At 50.8% G+C, this 14,584-nt stretch overlaps 2 protein-coding genes across 3 annotated transcripts; both read left to right on the top strand.

Moving 5' to 3' along the window:
* The first annotated feature begins 706 nt into the window (after positions 1 to 706).
* On the top strand, positions 707 to 11,373 carry LOC143148933 (uncharacterized). Of its 2 annotated transcripts, XM_076315773.1 has the most exons (5): positions 2,770 to 2,837; positions 2,927 to 3,105; positions 5,966 to 7,065; positions 7,372 to 8,952; positions 10,153 to 11,373. In XM_076315773.1, exons 2-5 carry the CDS (start codon positions 3,091 to 3,093, stop codon positions 10,274 to 10,276), a joined length of 2,820 nt encoding a protein of 939 aa, XP_076171888.1. In that variant the 5' UTR covers positions 2,770 to 2,837; positions 2,927 to 3,090; the 3' UTR covers positions 10,277 to 11,373. The 2 variants fall into 2 exon arrangements, with proteins under 2 accessions (XP_076171889.1, XP_076171888.1); XM_076315774.1 differs by lacking the exons at positions 2,770 to 2,837; positions 2,927 to 3,105 and adding an exon at positions 707 to 824.
* On the top strand, positions 11,205 to 14,075 carry LOC143149705 (odorant receptor 13a-like). Its single transcript, XM_076317275.1, has 9 exons — positions 11,205 to 11,210; positions 11,421 to 11,676; positions 11,927 to 12,223; positions 12,547 to 13,033; positions 13,170 to 13,277; positions 13,349 to 13,448; positions 13,522 to 13,644; positions 13,713 to 13,868; positions 13,933 to 14,075. Exons 1-9 carry the CDS (start codon positions 11,205 to 11,207, stop codon positions 13,993 to 13,995), a joined length of 1,596 nt encoding a protein of 531 aa, XP_076173390.1. The 3' UTR covers positions 13,996 to 14,075.
* The last annotated feature ends 509 nt before the right edge of the window (positions 14,076 to 14,584 follow it).

The following is a 14,584-nucleotide window of genomic DNA, read 5'->3' on the forward strand; positions in this document are numbered from 1 at the left end:
GGAGCTTGGCGAATTCTATCGAAGGACGCGGATCTCGCGCGGACTCGTAGTTCTTCGCGACTACAGGCTCGTCGGTGTTGGAATCTTAGAATCTCGGTTCGTTCGGTCACCGTCCTCGGTCAATAAGAACAATACGCGCGATGGTCGAAGAGTCTCGACGCGTACCGGAGCGGGGCTATAAACAAAACGCTGGTCGTCCTTCCGATCGAGGAACGGTAGACCAGGGATCCCAGGTTGCCCGCTACCGCTCGGCTTTCGAATCATTGGCTGGCAGAAGAACGGCAGAGAGGGAACCACGCGTGAACCGAACTCGATGATTCCCGCTCCACTCGATGATAGAAGAGAAGCTCGAGCCAATCGCTGCGCGGTAGCGGGCTACTTCGAGTACGCGTCCCTCGAGCGTTAGTGGGAATCGAGGCTTATCTTCGGCCGGTGGACCGTTTAAACCTCTATCCGGGAAAAAGAAAGTGCCGATCCGGCCGTGTGACTCGCCGACACCGAGCCGACGACCTTCCCCGACCTTCCTCCGGGATTCTTTTACGTTTCACGGTTCTCCGTCACGGGACGCGATTTTTCCCGGTACTTACGGAAACGAGCACGAAGCCGCGGGACTCCGAGTAGCGTCGCGGACAAAATTCGTAAACATTCGCCGTTCAAGGGTGACCCAGCACTCGCGGGAAGGAAACATCGACGCGCGACCGACCCTGGACCGGAGGAATGCGATAAACTACCGAGAGACCTGTTGACGGTGGCGTGCTTCTCTAGGTTTCTTCGGATCGATTCGGTACGGACGAACAGGTGGCACGTGTAATATGGTTCAGTGGGTAAGTCGAGAAAGAGAGAGAAAGAAACTCGAGGAACGGAGGGGAATTTCCCACGAAACGTTAACTCGGAGGGTTCGTTGGGATATTCGAACGCGCTGAATCGAGTCTAGGAGATTTTTATATTCGGCGAAACATCGCATGGATCCGATCGCGTAGAAAGAACGATCGAGATTCGAGGTTACGCAGGTGTGCATCGGCTCGGGGCGGCGCAACGCGTCCGTCGTCTTTGTCGCCGATGGACTTTCACTGGCGGGTCTCTGAACCCGCTGCTGGCACCTTAAGAACCTCTCTTCCGGTTCGGTCCCGTCCCGTCCCGTCGGGTCGTCGTTCGTGAACTTGAAAACCGGACCGACCGCTGTCTCAAAGTTTCGCGAACGCCCCGATCGTTTCTGCGATCTACGAGCGAACCGGACGCGAGCGTCCCGCGGTGAAAGTGGACGAATCGATCGATCCAAGAATCTACCGAAAATTTCGTTTTTCGCCCGTTCGACCATCGCGGTCTAGATTCCTACCACCGATCTTGATGAATATTCGGGCTTCGAAAATCGGGGTCGCGGCCAGAATTAAAAACTAATTCCCCGCCGAGTTTCGAACGGATTTCTGCTCGTTACTCGAGAAAACGGATACCGGTTTATTGTATCGCACGAATCCAAACTCGGATGCGGATGGTACGCAACGAACGAAAATAAAATCTCGATCCGATCTAACGCGCGCTCTTTACGAATAATACGATCGCGATATCGCGCCGCTCTGCGAAAACATTTTCAAAAGCGTATACGTTATTACAGTTAACGTTGCATTAACGGAGAACGTGCCGGATAAATTGTGGAAAAACGAGCACTTTGACTTTGCAACGAATCGACCCGGTTAGATCGAATCTACCGCGAGCTGCAAACGTTGTTAAAAATCGTGGAAAAATGTTCCGGTGAAACGTATGTTAAAATTTACCGAAATAAATTTCGTGGACACGCGTCGCGATAAGTCGCAATTAATTTAGCGTCACGGTTCGCTTTACGGTTATCCCCCGATCGATAATTTTCCAATTACACTCGTCGGTTTATCATCGTCGTTGAATCGACAACTATCGAGTTCAAGTTAACGGTAAATATATATTCGGAAATTATTTGCCACGGAGTCGGTAATTATCGAATTACGGTCGTCGAACGATAATCATCGTCGAACCGATAATTCTAAAATCGTATTATTTATCATCGCGTTGAAATTCACTACGATTCGTATTACAAGAACGTACCCAATTACAGCTACCGAATTATAACCATCGCCGAGCCAGCCAACGGTTACGAACCGGTGATTTCCAGATCCCAGTCGTCGATAATAAAAGCAACGATTGCTATTTCATTCCAATGCTAAACTTATTAATTTCCATTTCCGAAGGCCGGTCGGTTCTCCCGAACGAGTCTCGAAGATTCGAAAAATACTCGGATCGATCGGCCAGCCAACACTTTCTCGATCGATAAAGGGGGACACCGAGTAACCAATTACAAATTATCTAAATCGATCGAATTCCACGCTCTCGCCGTGTACGGAATTCAATTTGGCCACGTTTGTTTACGCGCAACTTTGATACTCTTTTCGAATAATCGAATAAATTCTCGAAAAAAAAATTTTGTTCGCTATCGCGAAGGTACGTAGCTCCTTAATCGTTGAAGACGAATACCGAGCGGGTGATCGACGAATTCGTCTATTATCCACGACGAATGGACGATCGTTTCGCGAGTCGCGATAAAGTTAAACGATCCGCGTAGGCGCGTTCGTTCGAAAACGATTGGTAAAGCAGGGGGTTAATCGTGCGAAGAGGTTAGACGTCGCGAGGGAAGAAGGCGAAGGCGAAGGCGAAGGCGAAGGCGACGGAAGAAGGCGAAGGCGAAGGCGAAGGCGAAGGCGAACGCGGGAAGTAGGTCGGAGAGAAGTGTCGGTCCTTCGTCGGAGACACGAGGAGCCGCTGACTGAGCGCCTTCGTCAGTCTCGCCAAGATATTCCGGGAGTCAACAGGTGCGTAGGAGCGGGCCTCCTCTCGGCTCTTCTCGTTTTCTCCTTTCGCGTTCGTTTTCTAACATCCGATCGAATCCATCCGTTCGCAGATTACGGCCGTGACGCGCGTATCATGCGGATTTGAGCCTCCGTGTTCCTTCCTTTTTGCTTTTTTCTTCTTCTCGTTTCTCGTTGGACGCATCGGGCTTACTCGGCGCTGGAATCGAAACAGGCTCGGGCAATTGGGATCGACGAGAATCGAAGACACGCAAAAATGGACGAATTCAAGGTATTTCTACACCGTGCAACGTTCCTAAAATTTCACCGACGCGCGTCCGCGTACTTTCTCGGTCCGTTCGTTGTTGCACTTATCCGGTAGCTTCCGCGAAAAAAAAAGTTTCGTTTACGGCGCGACGAATCCTCGACACCGTTGCACGTTTTCGGAATCTCCAATCGTCGTCTTGCTCGGACGGTACCGAGTCGCGCAATTTCGAAATACGTTTCTCTTGCCCCCCGCGTCTACCCAACGACGAAGTATTTCTCGAACGCTCGACTCTCGTGGACTTTTTCCGGCCGCGATCGCAAAGCGAACTCGGACGCGTATTCTTCGATAACGTAAATGCGATTTCTTCGTCGCGAACGCGGGAGTACGGTCTCGAAAATCGGCAACGCTTCCGGTTACCGCGAACAACACGATTTGTAAGTTACGTCGACAAAGGCATCGAATCGATGATCCACGTTCGGGGCGTTCTCCGTTCGTCCTTCCGACGTACAAGCCACCGCAAAACGGTCCACTTCCGGCGATACGAATTTCACTGTCGCGCGCCTCGCGAGACAAACACCGTGCAGAAATCGCAACAAAAGACGAGACTGCGTTTCGGACGAGCGAACAAAGGAAAAGAAAGAGAGAAAAAATGGATCGACTTAATTGCCGGCGAATTAACGTCGGTCCGCGAGCTATTTGGAGCGGAAACGCAGTGTGACACGGATCGGGGCCACTTGCGTGCGCTTCCCCCCTGACGAAACGCACGTTAATCGCGCATCGTTCATTAGCCGCGACGATGTTGCAATTTTCGTGTTCCCGTGAGCTCGATAATTCACCGATCTCCTCCAATTTCGCGCTTCAACGAGTCGTTTACGGCTTCGCGACCGAACAGGAACGAAGAATAGGTTTCCTTTGGTCCCCCTTTCCGCGATCGTGGGCCCGTGTCGGGTCCGAAACCGCGAAAGGACTCGTTCCTCGATCGACCGACGTTTCACCGAATCGTCTTGATTCTTCCCGAGTTATCTCTTCTCTTTGTAATTATCGGGAGGACGCGCGGATCATATTCGCGGGTACACGAATCAACTGGAAAGATGTCACGCGGTGAATCGTACCGATTTGGACGTTTCAGGGGTTGTCCAGGTCCCCCTTGAACACGGTGGTAGGTTCTTCGTCGAGATTGCACCTTTCCGACTCCCCGACTCGTATCACGCGAGAGGGTATTCGGCGATTAGGAGGAAAGGGTGAGGATAATTTCCGCGAGTTGGCGGGCGCGTTAAGGTCAAGAATCGCTTCGACCGGCGGAACTAGAATTTCTTGTCGGGCATCATCGACCGATCGAAAGTCACCGGATCGGAAAAAGTGGATCGTCCCGTCGTCGAGGCGCGTACGTACGCGACGCGTGTAACCCGCGCGAAACGTGCTCGGGGAAAGCATGTCGTTCCATTTCACTTGTCGATGGATCGCTCGATCGTTCGATCGCTCGATCGCTCGATCGCTCTTACGGTCCAGCTGGCGATTTTATTTCGGTCCGGTCGTTTTGTCCTCTCTCGGTCTCCCGTTGGAAAGTATTTCCCTTTTTCTCCTCGAGGTCGGTTCCGAGAACGAGCGAAATCGATGGAAACCGGACGCGACGTCTTTTTGTATCGCGATCGGTTTGGCGCAGAGCGCGTACCGTTGCAACTTCGTCGACGAATCGTTCGATAACGTTCGAACCGTAGGTGCTCGTCGAGAGTGGATACCGAGCCGGAAATACGTAATCCCGATCAAGGGAACGCGGCACCGTGCGCGAAGAGAACACGGACAGCCTCGCGAGCAAACTTTCCCAAGATCCCCTTATGGAAAATCGTTGAAAGAGAGCCCAACGATTTCCACGATCGTTCTCTTCGCTCGGGAAAAATAACATTTCCAGGAGGATCAACGGGGATCGTTCGCGGTACACGTTTCTCCTCGGCAACGATCGCTCGCCGGATAATTTGGAAAAGTTGCTTTTTCGTAAAATTCGAAATTGCCTCGACTATCTATGCCAAAGCGGAACGCCGTTGGAATAAATGCAAACGTTAAAGCGGTACGGCGTTGTTTCGATAGCAACGAATAAATTGCCGCGTTAATAATAGAAAGTATCCGGCCGGTCGGTTACTGCATCGCTATTTTCTAATCCCGGGAAAGAATGCCGGCAATTTCTGCGAGCTATTAAATTTCTCTCGCCGCGATTACATTCCCGGATAGCCTCTCGATTCTCCCGTTACGACGCATCGATTTCTGGGCTTCGTTTCGCGAGCCGAATTTTCTTCGCGAAGTTGCTCCATCTCGAGCTCCGCCGCGAGAAATCGAAACGTTCGATAGTTCCGCTTTAACTCGCGATAAAAGGGAACGACGGAGGAGAAAGTTCACTGACTCGATAAGGCGCAAGTTCGCAAACCCTTCCTTTTCTGTTTAGTGGAACGGTGCGCGTAGAAAGTGCGATTGCACTTTTTTCCAATGGTCTCGAAAGCCTCGCCGACGAACCAGAAGAATACCGAGGGACGCACCCGCGATCTTCTTTTCGAATCGTTGCGTTCGAGACACCTCCCGATATCGATATCGATATTATCCGGAAGCGAGGAAACGTTCGCGTCGAGAACAACGAAAAAGTGGGTCGAACGCGCGCAACGCGGAGTTCGTCGTGGCGCGTAACGCGTAAACGTTATCCGTGATCGAGAAAGGCACAATGGACTTCCGGTAGACTTGTTTCCATCGAAGTACGAGCGCGTAACGCATTGCTGGTTACGTAAAATCCGTTCGGCGTTAACGTCTAGAAATGGTCGCGTTCCCTAGCCGCGTTCGACGATCGCTCCGATTGGCCGTAAAATCGCGTAACGCTTGGTATTTCGTCTCTGCACTCCAGGCGACGTTCTTTCTGGCCTTGCTCAGCCTGGCCGTCATCGACTCCGACACCGCGGAGTTGCCGAAACCGAGCTACGCCAGAACGATGCTAAAAGTCTCGCGAAGCCTTCCGGGCGAGACCGAAGAGCTCAAGGTGCGAACGAGCGAAGGCAACTTGGCTACTTTGATCGTCAAAAGACGAGACAAGACTCTCCCGGTAGAGTCGAAGCTCCCCGAATCCCCGAACGACACCCCGGACTCGCCGAAACTCGATCTCGGGGAGAAAAACGAGAACACCGCGCCCTCGGACACCTCCGGGACGACCAAGTACGAGACCAAGAGCAAAGAGGAGATCAGAAAACTGGAGGAGGCTCAGATCGAGCGACTCAGGGCGAAACTCTCGGACTCCGACGGCCAGAGGAGTTCACCGAGACCGAGCAACGTATCCGCGAGCGAGAATCGCCCGGCTCCCGGAAACGATCGAGCCGTCGCCGAGAAAAATATCGATTACGGAAATTGGACGCCTCTGGGAACCGATGGACGGGCGGTGCAGTTGCACGAGTCGACCACCGAGGAGTATCGGAGTTGGAAACCTCTTCGAACCGATGCGAAGACGACCACGGAGGAGAGAACCAACTACGCGAGGTTCGAGCCCGCGTTTCCAACCACCGGACTACTTTTGCTCAGACATTTTCAAGATCGATCCCAGAGGAACTTGCAACTGAACGACCAGCCGGAAGAGAAAACTCGTTACGCCTTCCTGCCTCGTCAGATTCGTCCCACGAGGACGAACGTGGGCGCGAACGTATCGAAGAACAGAGACGCGAAGAACGTGCCGCCGGAAGTGATCGTCAGGTCCGAGATAAACGTGAAATCGGGCCCGAAGAGGACGCCGATGACGCTCGACAGAGACGGCACGCCCGTGATTCACGGGAAGAGGGTCCCCGACGAACCTCTCGACAAGATTCAAACCTGGCGCAACGCGAGAGTGATCAACAATAAACTTATACGCGACGGAACAACGTCCACGGAGACCATGGAAACGGCTGCGAGCTTCTATCCCACCGAGACCACCGGAGAGAGACAGAGATTCGAGAGATTCTTCAAGAACGTTAACCGAAGGTACGTTACGAAGCGTTACGAAGCGTTACGAAGTGTTTCGAGATAAAACCGATAGTTTTCTTTTCCGGTTCGAAAGTTCGATTTCCTCGAGGTAACGTTCAAAGTCGCGGGAGACCGACCTTTCAGCGGAAGGAAGACACTACCGTGTCTTCTCCGCGATCTCTCGCGATTTTAAACGTTATCGATCGCGCGGTGGGGCTGTCCCGATGTTTCCGATTGATCTCGTTTCGGAGATACCAGTTGGCTCCGTACGAACGATCGAGTCGGACGTAAGGTCAACCTACTTTTCATCGGTTCGTTCAACAGGTACGGCAAAGACTTCGAGGAGGAGGAAGGGAAGAACGTATTCTTCGAGTGGGATCCGAAGAACTACAAGAACGAAGCCCTGAAAGCGGAAGTGTACGAGCCGAGGAACGACAACTACAGAGCTAGCGCGCACAAGAGGATGTTGCACCCTGACGGCGCAGCGGTGTATCCGGTTTCTCAGCTGTACACCCCGGAGAGTCAGAAAATCGCCCCAGTCGCGTTGAAACCGGGCGCCAGGGCGCCGGTTCTTCAGTACGCTCATCCGGAGTTGGGCGTTCAACCGGCCAAGATACTCAAGAACGAGAAAAAACGACCGGACAATTTCCCGGAGAACCAGTACTCGTTCACCGAGCAGAGACAGAAGAAAAAGTACGTCCTGAACGACAAGAACATCGTCGACAGCTACACCACGAAGAATTATTATCCGAATCAGCACTTTTACGGATTGAAGAGGCCCAACGACGCGCCCTTCTGGGTGAAAATATCGGAGAACTTGAAGAGTCAGTTCTCGAACGGGGTGGAGAAAGTTTCTCAGTTCACGCGACCGGTGATCGACCCTCTGGTGGAAGCCACTCACAAGATCTCCCAGAACCTGGGCCTCTCTAAGGGCAAGGAGGCTCAGGAAAAGATCGGTACCGTCGCCACCGGTGGTAGTATTCTGATCCCGGCGTTGGGTCTCGTAGCGTCGGGTGCTGCTCTGGGTATCGGTGCCGTCGCGGTTGGCAGGTACTTGGACGTGGACGTTCTCAAGCGATCCAACGACGGAACGGAAACCGAAGGGGAGTACCAAAGAGCCTTGAACATCGATCCGGCGAATCGAGCCGAAACGACCGGAGGAACCGTGTACTTTCTGGAGAACGTGCCGACCAACGAGAACAACGACCGCGACCACCCTCCGGGTACGCGGAACGGTCTTCTGGTGATACTCGAAGAAGACCGCAACACCGAGAACCGAGACACCGACTCGCGGATCGGAGTCGGAGACCAGGTGACCACGAACGAAAGAAGGAAACGGAGTCTGGACTATTTGGACGTCTTCCGAGAGGAAAGTAGCTCGAAGAGTCTGGTCAGGAACAAGCGTCTACAGAGAAAAGGAGCCGACTCCATGACCGAGATCGTGGAGATCGATCTGCCTCTTCGTGAGGGAAACATCGACGTGACGGAGTTCCTCGTTCCGAGGAAACAGTCTGGGGAGAAGAGGGACGGGACGAATGACGACGCGACGATTCTGGTCGTTCAGGATGGATCCGCGTCCACGAAGCTCTTCGATGGAAACTCGAGCGCCAAGGAACACGACAACAACGGCCTGGAGAACCTGGCCAGGATCGCGGACGACGCGGAAGCGAGAAACTCCGTGGACGGGAGGGACGAGAGACGAAGACGGAGGAGCCTCGAAGTCGATCAGGAACTCGAGGACGCTTTCCAGAACCTGGAGAACGCCGAGGTAGCCGATGCGGCTCGCATAGACGGAGACTGGACCAACACGCCCTGCGCCAAGAGGCTATTCTGCGACGCCATGATTCAGAGAGGCTCCGACGCTGTCGTGATCATGGAAAAGAAAATGGCCGCTCTTCTGGCTCTGTGAGTATCCTTCGATCACGAGACAAGAACGTAGATTTCTAGGAATTGTTTCCCCGATGGCAAGAGCGAGCCGCGCGTTACAAAATAACCGGAAGCTTCGCCGTTCCATCGGTGATATAATAACGTTGCCCTGGTTACCGTACGGTTACGTAGCTGTCTATGTTTGGTCGGTGGATAAGCGGGCTTTCGTTTTCACGGGAAAGAGCCGAGGCAGCGGGAAAATCGCGAGATCGAACGCACTTTGGTATTCGAAATTCGAAATTTGTACTATCATCGACGGTAAAAGGAACGTACCGTACCCGGTACCGTTCGATGCGTTACAGATTTACGCCGATTAGAAAGAAGCTCCGATCTCTCCGAAACGAATCGTCGGTTCGCGATCTACTCGCGAACGTTCGTCGAGAATCGATCGCGCGTACGAGATGAAACGGTGGTGGTTAAACTTGGAACGCGTGTTCGCGCGATCGTCCCTCGACGCGTAATCTTTCTTCGGAGTTTTCCTAAGTGCGCGCGTGGCCCGCGCCGTGACGAATCGCGCGGCGTGTATGCACAAAGTGAAACTGTGCTAAGAGGTAAAAGTCGAATCAGTCAGTAGGACGTCGCCGGCGAAAGCTGGAAGAAAGTTATCCGTTTCTCGCTACGGTTCCGTTTGGCCAGGTCGGGTCTTTGATTTTTCTGCTTGCGGGACGCCTCGACGCCTCGACGCCTCGACGCCTCGACGCCTCGACGCCTCGTGCGCAATCGCTTCGTTCGAAGCTGCCCATCTCTTACGAGAAACCGAACAATTAGGAATCACCGTGCGCGATAACATTTCCCTATCCTCTTAATCGAATTGATTCTAGACCGCTTTTATTATTCCACGGCCGGTTCGACGTCAAATATTATTATTCACCACTCCTTAGGATACTTCCAACGGACCAGACCCCAATTTCACTTCCATCGCTACGACACACGATCGTGATTCAATGTTAACTTTCGACTCCGTTAGCAGCCACGGTACTCCTTTCGTCGCTGGTACAACGTATCGACAACCTCGAGCGATGTCCCGCCAATTACGGGAAGCATTATCCTTCCGTTTCGTTAGCCATCGATCGCGTTACCGTAGGCGCGAGATACACGGACGGTCCGACCAACGCTCCGCGAGCTTTCCAACGAATTTTTATCGGCCGCTGATCGCTCACCGTTTGCATAAATTTTCAGAATCCAGCCGGGAGCAGCTGTCCAGGTGTCCAGCCACTTCCAACAAGTCATGGACGCCGTTCGAAGACACGATTGTTCCAACTTTCTGTGTCCTCAGGCTAGGCCTGGAAACGTTTTCTTCTAAATTCCCGTCCATCGCGTTCAGAACGCTTCCATCGCGGAAAGCGGAACTGACGAATCGTTGATTTCACGACCGGTGAAAGCAGAGTCGACTCGAATCCTCGGAAATTCCAACGATTTCGATGATCGTTCGCTCTCGCGTTTCCAACCTTGCCGGCGAAGGTCCGCTGCGTTCGATTCAACGGCAATATCGACGAAAGTTCGGGACAACGAGCCAACTCGCGACTATCGAACAACGGAGTTGTTAAAAGACGAACGAAAATTGATTTTACCGCACGGTACTCGGTAACGTCGCAACGACGAGTCAACTCGTTACGGTTAAGCGGGCCGAACGATTCCGCGCGAGTTTTCGAGGTTCGAGCGATCTCGAGTCCCCTTCGGGCGGTGACGTCGATATTTTCGTTCAATCGGGTTAAAGGGAGAGGTAACCCTCGACCGATGAACGAGCTTTCCAGAGGAACTCGCGAGAAGGACTCGAAAGGACGAAGACCATCGAACAGAGACTCTCCGGGAGATCGCTGATCGTCTTCGGCCAAAACTGTACATATACGCCACTCGTATTTAAAACGCACCGAAACTCGTAATTTAAGAAATTAGCGTTAAGCGTTCCGAGACGAGAGCAGCGAGATCGAGAAACTCCGCAACAGGGCGGCTCGAACGCGACCCGAACTTTCCTCGTTGGAAGACTCGAGTCAAATTCGAGTTTCCTTCGGTGTTTTCCCTTTCGCTCGATCGACGAATTCGATTCGTCCCGAGCTTCGAAGAGCAACTCCTGCTCCGAGGGTCTGGAAGGATCGCATCGCTTCTCGTGCACAACAATTCGATGACGATTCCTTACCAACGCGTTCTTCCACGCTGAAGAGTATATTTATTTCCTTTTTCTTTTTCTTCTTCGCATTTCGCGCGGAGATCTTCCAAACACGATGCATCGAATGTACGTAAGTTAGCAATAAATTGGTATCTTTTACCGTACCCGTAACCAATTCAATACCTCCGTTGCGTGGAATCTGAACAGTGGTTACGATTTTAGAAATTTTTTTCTCGCGTTTCGCGTACAATTTTAACGAAGAAGAAGCGTCGCGAACTACCGTCGCGCAAATACAGCGAATTACGCGAATCGAAAAGAAACGTTTCGAACGATCGATCAGGTTAAAGACGGTTTAACCGCGAGCGAAATCGATTGGAACGCTTTTTTCATCAGAGTAGATACGAAACTACCACCACCGGATCTCCCTTCTACTCGACTTTGTGATATTTTCTCCACCGGGGTGACTTCCAACTTTCTTAGACGAGCATGCGTCCTTTCGATGGACTCTGCGAAGAGCAACACACAGAAATTTCGTGTCAGTCGTTCGATCGTGGACGCGGTTCATCCACGCGAAATATCAATGGATTCCGAGCGAGGTACGAAGACGACTCGAGATTTCCAAGTTACGAAATCCCCCGAGAAACATACACGCGTTTATAAATATTGCCGAACAATTGTCACCTACGAAAACTCGAACGTATCCGGTGACAAAGTTTTCGTTCGTCCAGTGATAATTATCTATCCCTTCGTTACCAATAAAGTGCATCGCGCGTCGACCTATTCCCCCATATACGATTATCGATTCGTTCGCGCAACGCGAATAAATCGAAACGTTTCCCATCCCAGTGTTTAATAATCACTGGTACGATTTCATAGATTTAAAAAAGGCAATCGGATGGAATCGTGTGAATCTACGACTAGTCGGCATTTGGCCGGAGCCGATGACAAACGACAAACGATCATCTAATTACAAAGCGGTGATACTCTGTTTGTGGGTCATCGTGTTCGGAGCCGCACCGCAGAGCGTGAATTTATTTCTCTTGAACGGAGACTTTGAACAGATCACGCAAAATTTGTGCTTAGCTAATATACCGGCGATCAACGCGGTCGTGAAAGTATTCGTTACTTGGTATCGTCGAAAAGGTAAGAACAAATGTGAAAAATAATTAGCTGAAAATCGATCGACTTTCGGAACAATAGGGACATACTTTCCGGAACAATAGGGAAACGATCGTCTTATCGTTTGCAATAAAAGAAATTGTCAATGAAATTGCAAAGATTACCTTACTCTTAGCAACGAGTAAGCTCGAGTCGAGTGTTCCGCAGTTCGCTTCGACCGTTAAAAGCAATCGGACGTCCCGACGAGATAGTACGGGACACTTTGATCGCACTCTGCCACTCGATGCGCAAGTTATTCTTATCGCGACATTCGTTACTGGCTAAATAGCTCTAATCTATATGCCAAGATCTGAAACCGCTCGTAAAGTCCTTCTACGACGACTGGCATTCTCCGAAAACCGACGAAGAGAGGACAACCATGACGAACAGCGCAAAAATCACGAGTAACCTGTCCACCTGGTGTACGTTGCTCACTCAAACGATGGTCACCGTGTACATCGGTCTTCGAACGTTCACGATACTGAGAAGCGACAGAAGCAAAGAATCGCAGGACCATTTGGTGCTCTACCCGGGCTATTTCCCTTACAACGTGAGACCAACGTTGGTCTTGGTGTTGACCAACGTGGCCCAAGCATTCGCTGCTTACTGCGCCACGATTCCCTACACCAGCGTGGACACGTTTATCGCGATGTTAGTGGTGCACACGTGTGGACAATTCGAGAATCTGAGGAGAAGACTGGAGGGCCTGATGGACGAGAAAAATGGGACCAGGAAAGGGGATCGGTTTCAAAAGGAGCTGATTTCGATCGTGAAGAGACACGAGCATCTGAATTGGTGAACGAAAACTTCGTACGAGCGAGGCAAAATCAATCGACTGCTCAAGGCCACTTTCGATCGCGACACCCATCACTTTTACGATATCTGGGAACCACTTCGGAGATGGATTCGACGTTTAAAAATTGTGAAAAAGGTTTCTTATCTGCGCTACGTTCCGCACGGTGAAGATCTCGAAAGAAACAAATTTTTATAGACGAGTATTCGGTGGCCTTGCACAGCCAATTGTTCTCGTCTCGACTTTGTTACGCGAATACGTAAGATTTTCTGCGTTCAATTATTCGTAGAAAGTACAAATATTTTTTCTCTTTAAAGGATCGCTACGAAGATCGAAGAATGCTTTAATTTCTTGCTGCTACTTCAAATGTTGCTGTGCACCATCGAGATATGCTTTCAAGGTTTCTTATTCTTCAGCGTAAGTTACGCGCCGCGAAACAAAACTGCGAAGCACTCTTTCGAAAAGAAACGATCAGCTGTCAATTTCATAGGTAATACTTAAAAACGAGGAGGGAATCTTCAACTTTCAACTTGTGTTCTTCGTACTCTTCGTATCTTTCATCATAGTACACATGTATATTTATTGTTACATAGGCGAGCTACTTCAGGTCCAAGTAAGTATCGTACCTTTCGCGGTACCTTTTTCGATGGAACAAACGTTACATTAAGAAACACGTTTCAGAGCAGCGGAATGGCCATTTCGGCGTACAAATCGAACTGGTTCAACGTCTCGCGTCGAGAGGCAAGGTGCCTTCTGTTCATTATGTGCAGATCCACGCGTCCACTTTGTTTAACGGCAGGGAAATTCGGTACCTTCTCGATGGAAATGTTCAGTGGCGTAAGTGCAAGATCGGTAACGTTGCGTCGATAAACTGCGGAAATCAACGGTCTCGTCGTTTCAGATCCTGAGAACAGCAATGGGTTATCTCTCGGTTCTGCTGACAGTTACAGGCGCCAACGATTGAACTCCTCCGTGATGGAAAATTAGACATTCTGTAATTAGAGACACCGTGATATCGCTTATAAAATTTCACCAATCTCCGCACGTTAGTTCTACGTGTACTGTACATTGAGCGCTTTCCTCGATTCTCCATCTCAGATTACGTTCGGTGTCTTCGCGAAAAGAATCGAAACTTTTTTTTCTAGCTTTACTCGAAATTTTTAGTATACGGAACGGCTTAATTTGTAATGTCAGAGACGGTGGTCTTTACACGCGTCGAACGGGTCGAAAGAGTTCGAATTACAGGGTTCCTCGAGTCCGTCGTATGTACTTTCAGATTGCAGCTATTAAAACTTCCCGCAGGGATACGTTTTTTGCGCTCGCGGACACGAATGCGTAATGAACGTGTTTGGGAACGGGTTGCGCGCAATCTGAAAGATCAGTTCTCGAAATACTTATATATCGAGAACCTTCGGAGAAATTGTACGAGACATCGCGACGATCGACAAGGAAAGTTACCGCTCTTCGATTCGACGACAATCGTCCCATGATTTGTATCGTGAAATTAGTGGTTCCTCGAGTGTACAAAATTTCGAAAGTTTAAAGGAATTCCA

Source organism: Ptiloglossa arizonensis, chromosome 7, assembly GCF_051014685.1.
Source record: "Ptiloglossa arizonensis isolate GNS036 chromosome 7, iyPtiAriz1_principal, whole genome shotgun sequence".
Classification (NCBI taxonomy): domain Eukaryota; kingdom Metazoa; phylum Arthropoda; class Insecta; order Hymenoptera; family Colletidae; genus Ptiloglossa; species Ptiloglossa arizonensis.

Coding starts and splice junctions, on each gene's coding strand:
- LOC143149705 (XM_076317275.1), top strand. Junction 11,677..11,926: donor ATCAATGGATTCCGAGCGAG/GTACGAAGACGA, acceptor TTCCCATCCCAG/TGTTTAATAATCACTGGTAC. Junction 13,645..13,712: donor GCGAGCTACTTCAGGTCCAA/GTAAGTATCGTA, acceptor AACACGTTTCAG/AGCAGCGGAATGGCCATTTC.
- LOC143148933 (XM_076315773.1), top strand. Junction 7,066..7,371: donor TTCAAGAACGTTAACCGAAG/GTACGTTACGAA, acceptor TTCGTTCAACAG/GTACGGCAAAGACTTCGAGG. Junction 8,953..10,152: donor ATGGCCGCTCTTCTGGCTCT/GTGAGTATCCTT, acceptor ATAAATTTTCAG/AATCCAGCCGGGAGCAGCTG.